Genomic DNA, 22,160 nt, shown 5'->3' on the forward strand with positions numbered 1-22,160 from the left:
CAGGACTGACATGCTGTCACCTACTCCTAAGGAAAAGAAAAGCTCAGTCTTACACAGATTTGCTTTTAAATTTAGCTGTTGGAAGAAAACCCCAAGAGCTCATATTACCTAATCAGTAAATCAAGAATCATCTATTACAATAACAAAATCCAAGTTGTTTCTTCCTTTGACAAATACCCCAAAATGATCTCCATCACTTTAATGCTGGGCCAAACAGTTTGGAAGCAAATACTTTATTATGACTAATTGTTCATGAGTCACTAACCATTTCAAAAACTAAGAAATATGGGTAACATCAGCATACCTTGGGAAAGAAGTGGTTTATTCAAATAAGAAAGGCTAAATAAAATTATGAGAATGAGAAAGTTGAGACCAAACGAAACTGCATATAGTAATAAAGTCATTCATTTTCATACTTTGAACACTAAACTGCTCTTCAAATTTTAAAACACACTAACACCTATTAGTAAATTTAGTGTAGGTTATCAAAAGTTCCTAATATTCAACCCCTCCTGTCATTTAGCCTATACTTTAAAAATATAATCTGTGGACAAAGGAGAAAGGAAGAGATTCCTTTTGAACACTAAACATAAAGACAAGATCTGATTAAAATAATGGTATGTTCACCTACCCAAGTACTCATAGGTAAAACTACAAAAGATGTTTAATTACTCATGTGGGTGGCTGTGATAATATGTAATACAAACTTCTTCAAGAGATTTTTCTTAATGCTTCCAAAAGAATTAATTTGCTAAATACCCTTGTTTAAAAAGAAAAGCCAGAATAAAATCTCCTAAATTGTGCTGCAGTACAGCAAAATTAATAAACAAATGGCACTGTTTCCAGAAATTGGGTAAGAACTCATTCTTCACAGCCACTGAACTTTGAGCACTGCTGAATCAGAAGACAGTTCTCTAAAAACTTCAACTATGAAGTTGCAACAAGAGATTCAAAATCAAGAAAGACTGGCAAAGGGAAAGGGTATGAAATATCAGGTCAGGGACAAGAGTGAGGCTGAGTCATAAAATAATCAACTTGTAAATCAAAGGATTTTGGTCACGATTAAAGGAACCAAAACACACACACACACACACACGCACACACGTGCACAGAGAACATATCCTAAGAAGAAGAGGAGGAAACATCTACTAGATTCAAATTCAGATCAAATCTACTAGGTACAAATCAGATACAGGAAGGGGTAGTAGTTCATTAAGAGTCTCTACTTGAAATTCCTGAAATGCTACTACAAAACCTGTCTAACACCTTCTTTCACTGTGTTCTGACAAGTCATTTAAAATGTGTTTTACAAGCTTAGGGCAAGTTGTGGAATGAAGAGTGCTATATGCAACTAGAAACCTGTCCTCTTCCGCTCCAGACCTTCCCCCAAAGGGGGGATGAAGTCTTACTGGAGAAGAGATTAAAACACAGGGGATAGAAAAGTCGTGGGGGGAGGAGGGACAAAAAGACAAAGGCAAGATCGAGAGGGAAATGTGAATTCCATAATTACCTGAAATGTTCTTCCCTTCCTCCCTCTTCACTGTCAGTCACCGGAGTTGTCGCTTCAAATTCCAACCAAAAAACACTGTCATCTCCTAAAGTGCTACTCTCACTTTCAGTCTCCATTTTGTATTCAAACCATTTAAACCTCAAGGCATGAAATAAAGAACACCAGTGTTCAGGTTGTTGAGCTCTATTTATGTACACTCAGGTGTGTGGCTAATACACAGTGATGTGTGCTCATGCTGGGTCAGTCTTTTATGCGCTAGGGTAATTACAGTCGGGGTAAAGACAGGAAATCACACACCGCACACTCACTGCGTCGGACTGCTACACCTGCGACACCCAGACCCCTCCCACTGCCTACGGCTCTGTGCCCTACATAAGAAAATGCAGAACCCAAAGGAAGGTGGTTTTTTTTTTTCCCTTCAGTTTATTAGGTATTTCAGTTTATTAGATATTTTTCTCTTCTCAAAGTTTCCAGTTAATAAGTTAAAGAAACAGCTTTCTTCCAATGTAGGCTTTTCTTATTAAGAAAGGTAAACTAAAGACCAGAAAGGGTAAGACCATTCATCAGGGTCTCCTGGGCCAAGTACAATGAGAAGCAGAGTTATACATCAGTTAAGGAGGATCACAATTTCTAGAAAAGGTAAGCCTGGTAGGAAACTGCCCAACTTCATGCCTTCCTTATTACACCCATCTTTCTTTCCCCTCAGTAATAACTGCCATGCAAACGTTCTTTCAAGTATCCAAAGTAGAATATAACAGTCAGGTTTGTCCATGGCCTTTCAAACAGAAAAATAAGTATCGTGAACTATAAGACCCTGACAAGCACATCGAATAAAAGCACAAAAACCCTTTACATATAATTTAAACTGCAGAGCCCCATGGCAGCAACAATATGACTTGCCGGGGAATTAGTGAAAAGGGTAGTAACCATAACACCAACTACAATACAATTATTACTTGGAAGACAGTCATGTTGGTGCCAACATGACATGTCAAATATCCCTGGGTGTCCACCTGCCTTTTACTGAAATGCAGTAAACTGCTGAGTCCTGACTTTCTATTAAATCAGACGAGATTAAAAAAAAAAAAGGTAAGGCCTCAAATGGGATACCCCTGGATGTTCATATCTGAAAATAAGAAAAACCCTTATAATGTTGCTGTTTTAATCTTGCTTCTGCCAAATTTTATGTAGTTTTTTTCTTACTAAGTGTCATCATTAAAGGTATTCGAACTGGAAATCAAAATTTGTTGTCACGCCTGAGTGAAGATCTACAAAACAAACTGCTCTTGATAGCAGCTAATTCAGAAAAATTCCTCAACAACTGACCAGATATCTTAAAAACTGCCCTAATAATTTCCATTCAAGACAAATTCATAGCAAATCTTGCCCTGAATAATCATTTAAAAAAGTAAAAGATCAGGGCCTCCCCAGTGGCACAGCAGTTGAGAGCAGGGTTCAATCCCCGTCCGCCGGTGAGGGTCCCACATGGCGCGCAGACCTCTCCTGCTGCCCGCTGCTCCCCTCAGCAGTGTACTTCAGTCCTTCTGCCTGTTCTGCTCCCCGCTCTGGCTCTGGTGAATTCTCTCACCCTCCTGTGCTTCTGACTGTACCCAGTGCTTGTTTAAATAAATAAATCTTTATTAAAAAAGGTAAAAGATCATTAAGATCTCTTTATAAGTCCCTATTATTCCCAAAGATTCCAGAGACGGGATTAAATTTTAGCCCTTCCTCACTTAATCCTTAAATTTCCATCAGATATAAATATGACTATAAAATCACAAAAGTAAATCATGGAAAAGCATTTATCATGCCACAGCAGGAAGTACTTTTTAAATACAATGGTAGAAAACCCTGACACCATAAAAGAATGATATATTTTACAACATAAAAATTTTTAATTTTCCCTAACCAAAACAAAAATAACAGTATAAGTCAAAGGTAACCGAGAAAAAAAATTATAAAATATCACAAAAGGTTAATTTTTTATACATAAAGAGTTCCTACAAATTGTTATAACCCAACAACCCAAAAGATTAAAAGGCAAGGGACATAAACTGGAGGAAAATCTAAAACATAATAAAGTAACATTTAACTTCACTCATAATAGACATGCAAAAATTCACAGTAAGTTGTCTTTTCTTAAGCTATCATACAGACAAAGATTTTAAAAGGTTTTAACAGACTGGAAGAAGACAGGGGAAAGAATACTTATTGTTGGTGGGAATATATATTGGTATAACCCCTGTGCCAGGCAATTTGACAAAATATGCCCAAATCAAAATGCACATTTTTTTGGCCCAGCAATTTCCCTTGAAGGAAAAATTACCTTATTTTACATGTAGAAATAAAAGGAAAGCTGATTATAGGAAACTTTGTTATAGCAAAACAGAAGAGCAAAAATAACCTAACTTGCTCATTCAAAAAACTAGATAATTATGGAGTATTCATAGAAGGGAATACTATACAGTTCATCAAATCCGAAACACAGGGAAGTCCTACTGGTCGTGATATGGAGCAAACCATTAAGTCACATCATTAAGACATGAGAAAAGGTGAAGGCGAAGAATAGTGTAGAAGATATGCTGCCATTCACATTTTCAAAGAAGAAACACCCCTGACTACATGGGAAAAAAACACCACAGAGAAGAAAGAGGCAGAAGAGGAGACCATTTTCACTCTATGATGCACAAATACTATAAATAACATTTGCCCCCCCTCAACAAATCTAATTTTAAATACAATCCTTTATAACCCTTAATAAAGAAGCAAACTTTTATGTATCTAGGTGTTCTTTTTCTTCTAAACAATTCCACCTGCTTGAATGCGTTTTCATGAACTCTTTTGTTGTTTTTTTTTGCCCTTTCATTATCTCATTTAACATCTTAACTTTCTCAAGTCCCTTCAAACATAAAAACGTTAACAATAAGCAATATTTTTACACAAAATTACCAAGGGCATTCTGACTTACATAAAATCACTTGGGAAATCTTTTCTAGTCCTGCTGCCACTTCAAATTCCTATCTGCCCAGACACCCCCTTAATGCAATGAGAGCCTTCTCTCTCACCAACCAAGGTAAGCCTTCTAAAACTTGTTCTGTTTCAAATTTGTTATCAGAAGTTTAAAACACTTTCTCCAACTTCAAAAACCAATGTCTTTCTGTTTTCTGTTCCCTTCTTCAACAGCTAATGAAAATCTAGCAGAAACAAAAGATAATTAATGGGGGGGGGGCAAGAAAAGAACAAAGCAGAGTGAATCACTAAGCTACCTGAAGTGTGAGAAAGCGACTCTATAATCCTGAAGACCACATGATGGCTTCAACCCTGACTGAATTAAAACCAGGGCAGTTTCCCGACTTTAACATACTTTTGTAAAACAAACCTCTAAGCTAATCCATAGGTGTCACCATCAAAAGTTTAGCACTAGTTGAGTCTTGATTTTCTTTTAGCAAGAGTAAGGAGGCTTTGGGGAAAAGTTCTTAATCCCACTGCAGTAAAGGAAAAGCTTCTTAGCAACAGCTTAACAAACCCAACTTGTTAAGAGAGTGCATTTTTTCCAGAGAAATATGCTTCAAGTGGCTTATTTTTCTACTAACAATAGTAAAGTAGTAACAGTAAATATATGTTCTGCACTTACTTCAAGTGCCAAACACTGTGCTATGGCCCTTACATAATTACTAATTATATAATTACTTAATTACATAATTCTCACACCAATCTTATGAGGTAGGAGCTATTATGATGCTCACATATCAGGTGAAGAAACCAAGCTTTAGCGTATGTGATAACTTGTCCAGGGTTATCCAACTCATAAATGTGCATGAAAAATACTTTATAAAAATAAACCTAAAATCTAATCACCACATAGATTTCTATTTCTATGGAAAGAAAGTATAGTTTTACTCTAGTCCACATTCAGCTCTGAAACCTAACCCTCTTTGATGTCATAATTTTGTTTTGCTGTTTTTCTTTCTTCCAGGATTGGAGGGTAGGCAGTGATACTGCTGAAGCTACCATCCATCACACATCTGGGCTGACTACGAGGGGCATCATTAAGGGATCACAAAGCAAAGCAGAAAATAGCACAGCAGGTGTAGAACCATGGTGTCCACATTCTCATTTCAGTTCTTTTCCCACAAAAAAAAAAATGTTAGAATTGTTTTTTTATCAAATCTGTTCAATAGAGCACATGATAGTCAAGTAGTCAATAAACATCTCCTGAATTGGGAACCAAAATTCATCCACAAGTGCTTCACAACTACAACACTAAATATAGACGTAACAATCAGATGTGTTGAAAAAGTACCTCATCCAATGTAAACAGTTTGTGTCTTGGTGTGATACAGATATGTATATCAAATTACTGTATCATAAAGAAAAATTAAGCATGAATTCTTCTAAAACATTTTCAATGACTGAAAACTTTCCTCCAAATGTAAAAATCACAATATATAGTATATAAATGTTATCCACTAATGATCATTCTTATACTAATTACGCAGCATTCATTCTAAGTTAGATTATTTACATATTTAAATTGCTTTTCTAACCTCAATTGTTACAGGTGTTTCTATTTACAAATTTATCTAAAGGACAGTTATTATGCACACTTTATTCTACTAAAATGACATGTAAAATATATAAGTAAAATTTAAGTATCAAAAATAAAGAATACAATTAATTTAACATTAATTGATCACTTTACTAATCACTTTAAAGACATACATGGCTTACTCTGCTAGAAAATAGAACATTACATGTTATGGCAGACTTACTTCATTAGAAACATTGTTTCTTTTGTTTCTAACTTTTCAAAAAGAGAATGTTTCTAACTTTTCAAAAAAGTAAATGAAATTTCCCCAAAACTGGCTATCTTAACAAAATACCATCCCTATTGCAAGAATATACGCATAAAAAATGTTTTATTTCTAAAAATTATATAAAGCCAGAAAAAAAAATAATGGTCTTCAATGGAAATGGAAGTACTTTGAAATCAAAGACTCAAATCTCAAATGTGCCATTTACAAATAATGTACTTTGGGGCAAATCACTTCAAGTCTCAGCTTAGAAATCTATGTCAGAGGAATAATAATTTTGTAAGGCTAATGGATGGATTAGAAGTAATGTATGTAATGAAACCACTGCATTTCCAAGTATTGATAAGACCCTGAGTAAATGACAGCCATCAATCAGCCATCATCATCATCACTAAAGTCATAAATTATTTTTACTGCTGTGATGAGTAACATGTTTAACCTGTATAAAAATGTTCTAAAAGCCAGTATTTACTAAATACCAATTTCTAGCCAGTCAGGTCTTTGAATTCTTAAGTACAGCATAAAACTGCTACCATCAAAAATGCTAGGCATCTGGGCCTCCCTGGTGGCACAAGGGGTTGTCTCAGCACTATGAAGCTATCAGCAGTCACTACAATGTAAATTGGATCCCTAGACGGGATGCTGACCCACATGGTAAGCAGTCCTCTCCTGTCATGCTCACTGTTCCCCTCAGCAGTGTATTTCAGTAGACCTGACTGTTCTGCGCCCCACTGTCTCTGGCGAATCCTCTCACCACCACCCACACACACCTCTGGCCTACCCCCCAGCTCTTGTATGCATAAATAAATAAATTGTTTTAAAAAAATGGTAGGCATCTAACACAACAGTTAATTCCTTACTCATCTCTGTTCCTTCTATAACATATAAACCAAAAGTCAGGAGTTCCTCAGATGTATGTAAGGGAACTACACAAACATGCTATGATTGGCTCCTAAACTTGGCCAACAAAATCACTTAAGTAGCTTTAAAATATATATAAACCTCATTTCCCCACCCCCCTCCACAGAGCTACAGGTTTTCCAGAGACCAGAACCTAAAACCTGCATTTGAAGTTCTTTAGTTGATTGTATTTATCTGAGAAGTCTAGCTGTTTTATGTTCAGGTATTTACATGAGAAAGAAACAAAAACACTACTAAAATTGTGTAAGTACCAAGTTTTTAATACTATAACTAGAAACTTACCAATTCATATAAGGAAGGATGTTCACTATCTCTCTGTCAATGAGTGAAAATAACATCATCACAAACAACTACACCCCCTAATCAATTGCTTGGTATACAAATAAGGCCCTCACTGTGGGGAATGAGAGCAAAATTATGATGTTTGTAATATCTGCAAATGTAGAAAGTTTAACTTTCTTGGCACAGAGCTCTGGTAATGTGAAAGGAAGAAAGTCACCATATTTTTTATTTTGGAATTCTTTGATTCTTGGGTCTATTGGGGTAAATTATTCTAATTAAGGCTATACCAATACCATTTACACTGTAAGCCATTTGTTTAACTTACCTCAATAAAATTTACACTTATTCTTCCATTAATAATTCTTATTAATGTTATTTTATGAAACTACAGTTGGTAGAATATAGTTCATAACATGACACAACTGTAAACATTCCAGATGGCAATTAGAACAAGGCATACTTGTACAAGATGCCCAAGGAAACTTCATAGCATGTTATGTACTTAAGTATATATACCTAAAAATATATATACTTAAAATTATGTGATTCAAAATATAAAATGACAGGGCTTCCCTAGTGGCGCAAGGGGTTAAGCACAGCACAATGAAGCTATCACAGCCTCTGCAGCAGGAGTTCGAGTCCCGGCCGACCAGGGAGATACCCACATGGCGCAGCAGACCTCTCCTGACTCACCCGCTGCTCCCCTCAGCAGTGTATTTCAGCCAGTATGCCTGTTCTGCTCTGTCTCTGGTAAATCCTCTCACCCAAACATCATTGATTTGGATCTCATATTTTTATCTGGCCATTACCTAGCTATCCCCCAAAACACAAATGTCTTAATTTTATTCTCCAAACCCCATCAATGGCTTATATTTCCTAATAGTATATTTCAAGTGAAATACAGTATAAAAAACCTATGACTTGTCATTTATTTAAGCCTCAAACGGTTCTACTCTCTTGGTAGTTGTGCTATTTGAAATTTAAATGATGTAAGTTGAGATATAGGGTAATCAAAATATGTCCCCAAGGCACTAACATGCTGCTATGCTCAATGAAACTCACATTTCACTGAAAATGGGCAAAATCACTGCTTCAGTTAAGTCAGAAAATACTCCAGGAGGTATTCTAACACAAAGAATTTGTTTTACCACCTATAAGCTGCTAAATTTTAATCTTACATTTGTCAGAACTACTTGCCAAAGGCTAATAACAGCATGTAATAATGTGCTGAGGTTTCCTGCAACTGGCAGCAGGTGTTGTAATAGTAATGGAGAAAAGCAACAGATTTAAGAGTCAAAGACTCTTATCACCCTTTTTATATGATTCCAAGACATGTCAACAATAGTGTGCCCCATCTGGTTGCATTAAATAAATTCTGCATTATTGAAATATAACTATTAGATTGAAAATGTACAAATTCCCACATCTTGAATTAAATTTTTATGTTCCAGATAATATGTTGTGATTGTGCAACATTTTCATAATGCTACATGAGCCATTTAAAGAGAGATTTTAGTTTTAATAGATACAGTGCTCTGTAACAGACAAAATACAAAATTCACATGAAGATACTATAGTAGTGATAAGCTGAGGCACTAAACAGAGGAAAGGATTGGGAAGGAGACCATATACTCTAGTTTTCTGGAGGGAAGGTGGGTATGTGCTTTAAATGATTTTTAAAAACTAAAAATAAATTACTAATTTGAAAGGAAATCTGCACTGCCATGTTTATAACAGCCCTTTTTACAATAGCCAAAATATGGAAACAACCTCAATGTCCCAGAACAGATGAGGGATCAAGAAGATGTGAGAGAGATACACACACACACACACACACACACACACACACACTCAGAATGGAATATTACACAGCATGCAAAAAAGATTTCTCCATTAATCTTCTTGTGCCAACATGTATGAACTGAAGGGATTACCCTAAGTGAAGTGAGTCAAGAGAAAAATAAATACTGGACGGTTTCACTTGTATGTGGAATATAGAGAAACCAATGGATCAAAGACAAACTTTAAAACTGACCCTTGAAAGCTGACCATAGATCTGAGGAATCCAGGAGGGGAAGAGGAGGGGGAAGAAATGGAGAAAATAGAAAATGGGGGGGGCGGCCAGAGGGGAGGAGGCACAATAGATATGGTAGAAGAAAACGGGTGACTTGGTGGCGGGAAAACTATGGTGACACACATGAAGTGAGAAAACCTATATTGCAAAAAAGACAAACAAGGATATAAAATAATATAATGTCATTAATAAAAAAATTTTAACTAAAATTTATAAAAATCTTTAAGAATAAATCTATTAATTTATCAAGTCCCTACTTGTTATTCAAAAAGCAATTTTTTAAATAGAATGGCAGCAGTACTCCTCCCAAAAATCTACAGCCCCAGTCTAACCATTAGAAAAAAGCCCAAATAAAGTAAGGGATAGTCTACAAAATAATCAATCATTATTAGTCAAAGCTGTCAAGGTCAAAAATCATGGAAAGCTTGAGTAACTGTCACAACCTAGAAAATTCCACAGAGAAATGATGACTAAAAGTAATTTGGTATCCTAGAACAGAAAAAGGACTTGTCAAGCAGGCACTAAGTGAATGCAGCAACTGCACCCAGGTGAACCAAGCCACTAAAGAACAGAGCACCTCACCAGGAAATGAGTCACAACCGTCCACATGGGGCATGAGGACTATTAGTCTGATTTCTGATCAGCCTCCTTTCAGCACTTCACAACTTCCAAGCTGCAGCCCTTCTAACCACAGGAACCTCAATCTTTCACCCTCCACTCTTATGGTAACCACTACAGATTCAGTTTAATTGGGACACCTTAGATTTCTTACTTATTTCTAAACTAATCACATTATCCATAAAAGTGTACTCTGTTGCTTGGCCTGGACTTGAGTCATGGGTTTCAACCTTGCAACAAGAAGGTAGTGTCCCTTGTCCCTGCGTAGTCCCTAAGGAAGCAAAACTAGGGCAAGAAAGGATTTCTAGACAAAAATCAAGGGCTATTTGTGGGAGGGGGTGTTAGTTATAGGAAAGGAAAACAAAGTACTATCTATTTCACCTCTATCTGCAATAGTTAGTATGGCACATCTTCATATGTGATTACTTTATGCAAATTCAACAATACCTATTCAGCACCAGTTATGATTCCAGATAAAGACAGGAATTTTTAATGTTACAAAATTTATGAAAGATCTAATTCACTGTATTTCACCTGACACTCAGTTGAAAAAATAGCAAGTGTTTCATTGCTGAAAGGAAAAAAAAATCTATGATGAATTTAGTGAAGTTTATGTTTTCATTCTGATCTTTACAGTAAACTCAAAGGGTTTCCAAGGAAAACTAGGGATTACTTTTACTTTGCCCACTGACTTCAGAACAAACTCATGGATTTAAGTGTGGTTCATGGATAGTTAATTAAGTAATCCTAGTTTCCAAATATGATATTCCCAAAGTTTATAAAGGTAATCGTAACTTGCTTAAGTGTAATCAATTAGACATAGCAGGTCTCATCAAGACTATTTATTTATTTTAAGTCAGTATCAAATGTTTTTTAACGTTATCGCCCTTTATGAATGCCACTCAAATTCTATCTAAAGTTACTTCTGTGAACTCAAGGGTTTTTTTTTTGTTGCATCTCTATGCCTTTGTTTGTACTTTGTACTATTTTAGGTCCTCTCCTTTGAACAGTCTTTCACTCATTTGCTTGGTAAACAAGGACTCATCCTTCAAGACTCAACTTAAGCAATGCTATCTCTGAAGTACTTCTACCCACTGATTATCACTGTTTCATTCTGGTAATGATAATGTTTCCAGTGTTTGCTCAGTAATCATGATGTTGGCTTTTGGAAATACATACACAGAGAGAGAAACACAGATTTTATCATTTTAAAGCAAATGGTGATCTATTTCTTTTACCAAGCATGAAAGCTGAATTTTAACAAATGTTTTTTTAAAATTTATAGAAGTGATAAAATGAGATTTTTTTCATTTATTTATATGGTGACTTACAAAAGGAACTATAAACATCCAATAATGGCATATTAGTCTTTAAATGAGCACTGGACTCTAATATTTGTCAAATTTTTACACTGATAATCATTTGCAACATTAACCAACACTTTTTTGTGTGTAATCTTTGCCAAGTTTTGCTAGTCTCTTCTAAAATTTTTGAAACTGTTCCTTTCTTTCCTATTCTCTATGCCAATTTAAATAACACTATTTACCCTCTTCATAAAGGCATGGTTGGAGTGATGTGTGGGTTTCAATATCATCCACATCTGATAGATGAAGGTGGGAAATAAGCTGCTCTTTAGTGATTTTTTTCTTCCATGATAATTGTTCTGCTTCTATTTCTCTCTTCTATGGTCAGCTTGGGTTGGCTCAGTAATTATAACTTCTCTAGAAAAGCGATCCAATTAATTCAGTTTCTCACATTTGTTTCATCATCATTACACAAAGCTTATGACTCTTTAAATGTTTTCTGCTATGCTCATTTCCAAATAAAATTTCTTACGGCTTACTTTTATATCATTGTTTTCTAAAATAAAACAGCTCAATTTCTCTAATTATACCTATCACCTTACTGAACATATTACTTAACTTTTCAGTGCCTGACTTTAGCAATGACAGTTGCTATTTCATAAGGATATTGTGAGAACTAAATGAGTTCATGTAAGTAACAAGCTCAGAATACATCATAGTACAATGCATTCTATTGTATTAATTCCTGCTCTGATCTTTTAAGTAAGTTCCAATTTCTCCTATAACAAACTTAGTGGCATAAAACAATACATATTTATTTCTTTACAATTATGGAGGCCAAAAGTCTGAAGTAAGTCTCATGAGGCTAACATCGTGGTACTGGCAGTTTGGTCCCATGAGGAGAGGGAGACTGTTTCTTACCTTTCACAGCTTCTAGAGGTCATTTGTATTCCTTAGTTCATGGCCTCTTGCACACATCACTCCAACCTCTTGCTTCAATCATCACATCTTTCACTCACTCTGAATCTACTGCTTTTCTTTTGTGAGGACCTCCGTGATTACCTTGGAAACACCCAAGGTATCCAGGATAATCTCCCCATGTTGATATCCTTAACTTAATCACATCTGCAAAGACCCTGATGTCATGTGTGGTAATCTGATCTGGGTCCCAAAGACACATCCATGTCCTAATCCCTAGAGTTTTTGAATATTAGCTTATTTGGAAAAAGGATCTTCACAGGTATGATTAAGGGTCTTGAGATAAGAAAATAATTCCAATTACCTAGGTTATCCTAAATGCCATCACAAGCATCCTTATAAGGGACAGAGCGAGGGAGATTAGACCTTCAGGAGAGGAAAAATCAAAAGATGGAGACAGTGACTGAAGTGAAGCAGACATAAACACAGGAATGCTAGAACCGCCGAAGCAGCAAGAAAAGGTGAGGAACCAGTTCTCCTCTACACCCTGTGGAGTTAGCATGGCTCTGCCAACACTTGACATCACACTCTGACCTCCAAATCTGTGAAAGAATAAATTTCTGTTGTTTTAGCTACCAAGTTTGTGGTCACTGGTCACAGCAGTCACAGGAGACTAATACACCATTCAAAGTAATACATGCAGGGCCTCCCCAGTGGTGCCAGCGGGTTAAGCGCAGTGCTGGGAAGCTGTCCGCAGCCTCTGCAGCATGGGTTCGATTACCGGCCGGTCTGGGAGATTCCCACATGGCGTGGCAGACCTCTCCTGTCGTGCCCGCTGCTCCTCTCAGCAGTGTATTTTGGGTCGTCTGCCTATTCTGTTCCCCGCTCTGTCTCTGGTGAAATCCTCTCACCCTCCCAACCTCTGGCCTGTACCCCAGCTCTTGTATAAAAATAAATAAATCTTTTTTAGAAAAAAAGTAATATATTCAGTTTCTGGGATTTGGACATGAACATACCAGAAAAGCCATTATTCTACAGTCTTTATTTCCTCTTTTGCTCTCTTTGGATATATTTTGCAATTTTCTCTTCTCGAGTGAGATGGATAATTCATTTATTCTAGTGCTTTTGTGTATATTAATATGTATATTTAAGACAAATCTTCCTATTTGTCTAGGAAGATTTTAGCCAGATCCCGCAGGTTCTAATAGATTTTGTTTTCATTGTTATTTTTGTCCTTGATATGTTATTTCTTCTTTGATACAAAAATAATTTTTAAAACATTAATTCCAAAGTGATAGTGTTGGATGATTTCTATCCTTAATGCCATATTGGAAAATATGGCTTCTACCTCAACTATTTCTATTTTGAGGGATTTCTTGAGTGTTTTTAATGGCCAACATATGATCAGTTTTTGTAATGTTCCAAAAGAACTTGAAAGAAGGTGTGTTCTATTTTGAGAGGATAAAGTTCAATGTGTTTTAATTAAATTTACCTTATGTTAACAGAATTTTTCTAAGTCCTTATTTTCATCCACTGCTATCTTTAATTGCTATTTTTCTTTATTTCCCATTGATTTTACTTTATATTTATTAATGCTGTTAAGTGAAGTAGAATCAGTATGTACCCTTTATCAACTTAAACCTTCATTGTGTCTTTTAAACCTTTCACAGAATTCAACCCTATTCTGCTATCAAAACCTATATTCCTCCTCTTTTCTTAGCTATTTTCTTCAAGTAACCCAGAAACTTTCTTCTATGCTCTGAACATAAAGCTGTCATGAAAAAGTAACAATGACTACCTATAAGGTTAATGAAGACATGAATAAAAGATAGGTCAAGCTTAGAACCACATCATACCACAGGCTATTATGCCTTGCCAAAATCTAATGTTGCATAAGAGGTAAGAAAATGTTAAATCGTGGGCACCATTAACTTTTTAAAGTTCAGTATAAGAGACATCTCCCTTCTACAAACATTTTCTAAAGCTATTTTCTTTTATAACCATGGACACATATGCTTAGCAATTTATATATCATGAATCACATAATAATTGCTCCTGAAATGCTTTCTAAATTCACTAGAAATATAAACTTAAAAAGGAAAAAATTTCGACACTACCTACTCTCTATTTCTAATTATCAGAATAACTTTATTTAAGAAATGACTAAGAAAACAAGTACTGTGACTTTCTAAATAAATACTCCAGTCAAAGAAATGGGCATATACTTAATCCCTGAGGTTGGCTTTTGCCAAGTATTTAAAAATTCTTGCGGGGGGGGGGGAGAGGGGGGTACAGGGGGGGGAGTGGGGGGAGGGCCCTCCCTGGTGGCGCAGGCGGTTGACCACAGCACTGTGAAGCTGTCCGCAGCCTCTACAGTGCCGGTTCGATCCCCATCAGCTGTGGAGCAACCCACATGGTGAGGCAGACCTCTCCTCTCTCACCTGCTGCTCCTCTCAGCAACGTATTTCGGTCATTCTGCCTGTTCTGTTGCCCGCTCTGTCTCTGGTGAATCCTCTCATCCTCCCACACTTCTGGCCTGTACCCTGGTTCTTGTATAAATAAATAAAATCTTAAAAAAAAAAAATAAAAATAAAAACTCTAGCCTGGGAGTCAAATGTGTTTTCAAATCCCAGTCCTGTTGATGACCACGGCACCTTGGGCAAATTACTTAACTTAAGCCTCAATTCCCTCACATGCAAAATCAGATTACCACCCACCTGAGAAAGACTCAGGGAGAATTAAGTGTGCCAGTGTACACAGTGGATTTGACAAAGTAACTACTACATAGCATGTGTTTATAAATTGCTGTACTGTGTTGTTACTGTGTAGAAAGCACAAAAGAGTAAAGAATAAAGTCTCACACACCAGCGGAGATCATGTTCTTGGCTAGCCAAAGTTCCTATTTTGTAGCCCAGAAATATTTCGTCAGTGATTTTCAAACTTTTCTAATATTTCAAAAGATAATTTCAGTATATTGACAGTATCTGTAAAGATGATAAGAAAGACTTATCTCAAACTTTGGGAGGTCACACTACAACTTTTTTTATCCTACAATTATTACTCTCTGTCTACCAGAGCGAGAAAAAGGAAGCCAGGTGTGCCCCTACTAACAGGTAAGATGCAATCTGAAGCACGGAGATTCATACTCACTACCCTCTCACCCACAACGCTCCTTTCAATCCACCTATTTTCATCTATCTCAAACAGAGGGACCCATAGCTACTTTGTCATGAAAAAACAAATTCTGGCAATCCCATCTCCAAACACATCTCTTCATCCTAAAGGTCATGGACAAACAGTGAAAAGTAATTATGATTCCAGGCAAAGGAGGTTTTTGAAACTACAGCACTTGAAAAAACTGTTTAAGAAAACTCTGTTCAGGCAGCGCAGATCATTTAACAACGAAATACTTTCCCTATAACTAGACCATTCTCCAGAACAGATTAACTTTTTTTTTAAAACCAGAGTATCATAACTGAGATAATGTAGCTTAAGTTTCTATAATATGTTTATTCACCACTTGTAGTATCAAGAGAGCCAAGAATGGACAAAACAAAGGAAAAAGATAATAATGATGGAGTTTAATTTTAAGGCATAGAAAAGGTTTATACATGGTGTGGGAATTAGGAGCAAGAGACTAGGTGACTGAGACAATAAAGACATGAATAAGCTTTGGAAGCAAGCAGGAAGGGAAGGAAAAGATTACTACAGCCTTGGTGCAACAGAGAAAAGATCACATTTCAGTTCTAGGCAAAATTTACACCACTTATGCCAGCGGTTTATTAACTAAAAAATAATGTAGTCTGCCAAAAAAGAAAGCCCAAGTGTTATTCTTAGAATTTTTTGCTTAAAAGCAGAGAAATTTATGTTATGCCCAATGAAGGGTTTAAACTGAATGTTAGGATAGAATGTCAAAGGGTCATTTTCAAAAGCTGCACAGGAAGAAAAGTAGGTACAAGGTAAAATCTCCAGTAAAGATACTCTCGAGTCCAAATAAGTCTACTACGAATATTCCCTTAAAATGAAATTGTACATTTTGGCCAACAGTTAACCCCACCCCAGACTTTCATATCTATTTTGTTAATGAAAATAGCAACAACAACAACAACAAAAAATTAGCAATTTCCCCAACAGCAGCAAATCAATACTGCACTGTAGATCAAAAACTGTCCCACCACTGAAAAGCAAGAAGAAACACATTTAAATATTTACCTTGTCAAAGTCAAGTTTTCTCAACAAGAGAAGATGCAAATTCCTCAGTAAACATAGATCCTGGCTAGAATCAGACTGGCTTAATGCAATGGATCACGAGCCACCTGCATCACAATCATCTACAACAGTGAAAAACGCAGGTTGCTAGGATCAATCCCACAATGGTTAAAATGAGTAAGATTCAAAACACTGCATTGTTAACAATTTCTAGATAATTTTTTGCAGGTTAAATTCTATCACTGTTTTTGTACAGAATTTAAAATAGTAATATATTTGCTCCAAGCTGTGTTAACCCATTTCTACAACTATTTAACAGACAAAACTGAATCGAACCACACAACATTCCCAAAGCTAACTATACAGCAGAATTATCTGGGAGGCTTTTAATACATACCAAAGCCTGAGACCCACCAACCAAATCAGATTCTGCACAGATAGGGTGAGAGCATCACTATTTATTAAAAGCTTCCCAGGTGATTCTGATGTGAGGCCATGTTTAAAACTACTGACTCAGATGATGTTATACATTCTAATTAGGGGAAAAGGGTGTGAAGAAAATAAAAATTAAAAAATAACATCTAGAAACTGAGGACACTGATATTTCAGACACATACTTTTCACAATGTAAAATAAATAAAATTGAAAAGCCACATTGCTTATTCAAGAGTTTACACAAAACCAAGAAGCCTTACTTTACGGCTTTTTTAATTACACTTTCCATATAAAATTGCCATATGAATGTTTAAAGGGAGCATGATTTTTCATGCTGAAGAAAAGACTAAAATGTCAGTTTTGAGGTACTTGCTAGTAAAAGTTATTTCCACATGAATCACCAAGTCAGCCACCATGTTATGAAATACGTGTCAATAATACATCACAAATGTCCATGTATTAATGAACAAGAAAAATTGAGAAGACATATACATTTTACCTAAAGTCAAAAAAGGTAAGTTTTGAGACACTCATTACTCTGTGTGTGTGTGTGTGTTTTAAAAAAAAAGTCATAGGCAGCAGTGATGCAGAGAACAAATTCTGGCCCTGAGCCTAGGAAGTTGGTGCTCTCTGCAATCCTCCCACAGCAATGAATTCTGGAGATAAACAATAAGGGAAGTGCAAGTAGTAGTGGAGGCTCAGCAGACATCTTAAAGGCTCAGTCTAAACCTGGTCCCAACAGTGGGCAATGAAATTCTGTGCTCTGCAGCCACTTCTTTCTGTTCCTTCCAGATGTACCCAGCGTGTGCTGCTACACTCTTCTCTTTCCTTCCTTGACCCCACTCAATCACTGGTGTTCTTCACCATGGAACATCAAGAATATTTAGGTTCAGGACCTAAAGTGGGTCCTATATTTGAGACTGTCATTACCGTGACATGCTGACACTGACATTACTGTGACTCCAATCTTAAGTACAAATACAACCGAAATCTCTTATTAGATGTAAAGCAGGTCACAGTAATGACAGTCTCAAAACTTATCTTTGTTCACTTTAGGGGCGGAACAAAGATAAAAGGTATCTGGGCCCTGTGGGACCAATTTCTTCTGTACTATTCACAACTATAGTTACTGCTGCAGTTTACTGGGTGGCAGGCCAAAGAAATGATGTCATTTGAAGCACTCATTCATGTTCAGCATTGATCAAATATTTTAAGTGGAGGTGGTCTCTTTTTTTTTGGTGAATTTCTGTTTCTCATTCTACCTTCATGCTATCATCATATTCCCTTATGTTATTATCAAGAATAAATATGACAAGTAAATTTCAGAATTATGTCTTCAAAGGACATATTTCATAACATGGTGACTGACTTGGTTATTCATGTGGAAACAATTTTTACTAGCAAGTACCTCAAAACTGACATTTTAGTCTTTTCTTCAATAGGTAGATTGGAACAGGTTAAGAGAACTTTCAACCCTTCATCTTTTAACTACAATGCTACACCTGCTGCTCTAAAAGATGAGAAATTTCCTCCAATCTTCAGTAGACATATAATCTAAATCTTTTATTAGATTTCTGTGAAAAACATTTAAAAAAGAAAATAAATTTCTAGTGTAGAGAGATTCTAGCAAAAGAGGGATGAAGAAGTCTAAATTTAAATAAAAATATCCATGGGAAACTGTGTTGCCACTGTCCTTATTTACAACCTACTTTTTAATATTTTCATTTAATTTTTATTTATTTTAATTGTAATATTGGGATTAATATTACCCCCATCAGATATTACCACCATAATGCACCCATCACCAAATGGCCCATTGTCCACCACCACAGTCCACTGTGCTTACCCTGCTCCCAACCTCTCCCTACGCTTCTATTTTTCAGTTGGCTATCAAGGATTAGTTTTTAAGCTATCCTTTATGACTATTAGTTTAGTTACTTTATATTTCACATATTAGTGACACCATCTACTATTTATCTTTCTCCTTCTGACTTACTTCACTGAGCACGCTTCATCCACATTTGTTGCCACAAATGGCATGAGTTTATCTTTTTGATCGCCTAGTAATATTCCACTGTGCATATACACCACATCTTCTTGATCTGCTCATCTGTTCTGGGGCCTTTCAGTTGTTTCCATAATTTAGCAATAGTAAATAGCAGTGCAATAAACATGGGAGTAAAGTTTCCTTTCAAAATAAGTGTTTTTGAATTTTTTGGGTAGTGGCCTAGCAGTGGAATTACTGGATCAATTGGTAGACCCATTTTTAATGTTTTGAGACACCTCTGTACAGCTTTCCCTAAGAGTTGGAACTAGTCTGCATTCACCTCAGCAGTGTAGGAAGGTTCCCTTTTCTCCATATTTGTTTTTGGTTTTTTTGATATGGGGCATTCTCAAAAGTGTGAGATGGTATCTCACGGTGGCCTTGATTTACATTTCTCTAATAAGTGATTGCAAACATTTTCTCAAGTGCCCATTGGCCATTTAAGTGTCTTCTTTGGAGAAGAGTCTGTTTAGTTCTTTTGCCCATTTTTTAATTGGGTATTTTGTTGTTTTCTGTATATCTTTGATATCAGTCCTTTGTCACATGTATGGTATGCAGATATTTTCTCCCATTTAGTTGGTGTCTTTCTGTTATAGTTATGGTTTCATTGTACAAAAGATTTTTACTTTGATGTAGTCCCAGCTATTTATGTTCTCTTTTGTTTCCCTTGCTTTTAGGAACAAATCCCTAAAGGAATCACTAAAGCTGTGGTAATGAAATGTGTTTTGCCTACATTTTCTTTCTTTTTTTTTATAAGATTTATTTATTTATTTATACAAGCACTGGGTACAGTCAGAAGCACAGGAGGGTGAAAAAATTCACCAGAGCCAGAGTGGGGAGCAGAATAGGCAGACTGACGAAGTACACTGCTGAGGGGAGCAGTGGGAGGCAGGAGAGGTCTGTCGCGCCAGTTCCCTCGCCGGTGGCCAGGGATCAAACCGGCGCTGCAGAGGCTGAAGGCAGCATTGCAGCCCAGCACTCAATCACTGTGCCACCAGGGAGGCCCTGCCCACATTTTCTTCTATGTATTTTCTGGATGCAGGTTTTATATCCATGTCTTTGACCCATTTTTAATTGATTTTGATGTATGATGTGACAATCAAGGTCTAGTTTCATTCTTTTGCATGCAGCTGTCAAATTTTTCCAACACCATTTACTAAAGAGGTTATCCTTGTTCCAGTGCTTTGGCTCCTTTGTCACAGATTAATTGTCCATATATATGCAGGTTTATTTAGGGGCTCTTAATTTTATTCCATTGGTCTGTGCATCTGGTGTTCTAGTAGCAGGCCGTTTTAACTATTATGGCTTTATAATATAACTTGAGGTCTGGAAGTGATACCTCCATTCTCTTCTTTGTCAAGACTGCTTTAGTTATTAGGGTATTATGTGATTCAATATGATTTTTAGTAGGATTTTACTCCAGTTCTTTGAAAAACACCATCAAAAAAAATATATCAAAGAAGAATTCACAAGGAAACCAGAAAATATTTTAAGATGAATGAAAATAAAATCAAAAGGCTGGAGTGAAAGCAAAAATTATAGGAAATTCACAGCTGTAAATAAATGCCTGTATTTTAAAAAGTAGAAAAATCTCAAATCAACCTGATCTTCTACCTTAAAAAATTAGTAGAAGACCAAACTAAACCCAAAGCAAGCAGACAAAAACAGCAATGATAGCAAAGAAGAAAGAGAGATCAGAAACTCAAAGTGGAGGAAAACGGACAAAACCAAAAGTTAATCCTTTAAAGACATCAATTTGACAAGACCTTAGCTATTACTGACAATAAACTGTTAAGCTATACTTGTAATTTTAGTCTAGATACCTTTGGCTATGTCCAATTCACACAAAAGTGAAGTTAAGGCTGTAAGCTATTACATAATTTACCTTGGGACAAAGAACCAGGAAATTAAGAAGTAAAAATTTAAGCCATCTGTTTTTTCCACATCTTTACAAATACTTTCACAATGCTGTGCTGCCTGGTCCAGTTTCAGGATTTATGAAACTCTTAATTCTATTTTTTCAGAATATAACTGTATTAATTATTTTGTGAAAGATGGGCTTTTAATTATAATCTCTCTTTGGCTTAAAGTTTGCATTATTGAAAAAGTCTTCATTAATTACTAACTTCACATACTTAAAGTATGTACTGATAGATGGCCTAGAGGAATTAGTATAAATTAACAGATAAAAATTATCTGTAATTAAGGCATCAGTCACAAGTAAATGGATATTTGAAGGAAAATATTGCTTTTACTCTAAATAATTTTCATGCAATCATGTTTCTAGCAATTTAATTAGTAAATCTTTTAAGAAAATGTCTTTGCTAATTAAATTTTACAATACTGGCTAAACTATCAAGCACTCTGGATTGTCAAAGAGCTAATTAATATTAGTTTTACAATGTGCTATCATAAAAATCTACCCACTACCACCACCATACCACCACAAAGTGACTCCAATGACTGCATTAACTGCAAATTGAGAGTTGGAGGTCTACAGAGATAGCCAGGGAATAATAGGTAGCACAGTGAAGAGGCTTTCAGCAAAGTGAGGGGCACAGGAAAAGAATAACAAACCGAATCCCTTACAATCAATCAGTGCTTTTGATAAATTAAGTTACTTAAGGATTTTAATGTTTATCAAGTTGGTTGGAATAAACACCCTGACCAAGATGAAAATGCATACATTGTATAAAAATGAAAAATGATGTAAAATGTATATAAAATAAAAAATTTAAAAAGAATACCCTGAATATTAAGAGATATATGTAACATTAATGTAGTCAGATAGCAAGCAACAAAAATATACTTAAGCTGCTAACTGAAATATGCAGCTAGTTGCTACTAAAGAACTACAACATCAGGTGGCAGTCTTGTAAAAGAAATAATTACTGTAACACAGAGGCTGAGTACATGAACCTAACTGAAGCTTGACACCATAGTGCTTATGGCCATCCAGACTTTTTCATAAGTCATACCTAAAAAGAAACTACTTAATTTTTTTCAAAATCCACACTTCGTATCTTTAAGG

The 22,160-nt window shown here is 35.9% G+C and overlaps 1 protein-coding gene across 5 annotated transcripts in view; it reads right to left on the reverse strand.

Moving 5' to 3' along the window:
* ARHGAP32 (Rho GTPase activating protein 32) overlaps nt 1-22,160 on the reverse strand; it is a 197,208-nt gene that overhangs the window by 125,938 nt on the left and 49,110 nt on the right. For 2 of the 5 annotated variants that reach the window (XM_037505624.2, XM_037505623.2), the window contains exon 1: nt 1,511-1,849. The exons of 2 other annotated variants lie outside the window; for them this stretch is intronic. In XM_037505624.2, the coding sequence (XP_037361521.1) occupies nt 1,511-1,626 (116 nt within the window). In that variant the 5' untranslated portion in view covers nt 1,627-1,849. Of the gene's footprint in view, nt 1-1,510; nt 1,850-16,653; nt 17,268-22,160 lie in introns of those variants that run through there. One more of the 5 variants, XM_054693201.1, reaches the window with a different exon arrangement.

The sequence above is a fragment of the Talpa occidentalis genome, unplaced genomic scaffold, assembly GCF_014898055.3.
Source record: "Talpa occidentalis isolate TD23 unplaced genomic scaffold, MPIMG_talOcc4v2.1 talOcc4.12, whole genome shotgun sequence".
In the NCBI taxonomy this organism is placed as follows: Eukaryota; Metazoa; Chordata; class Mammalia; order Eulipotyphla; family Talpidae; genus Talpa; species Talpa occidentalis.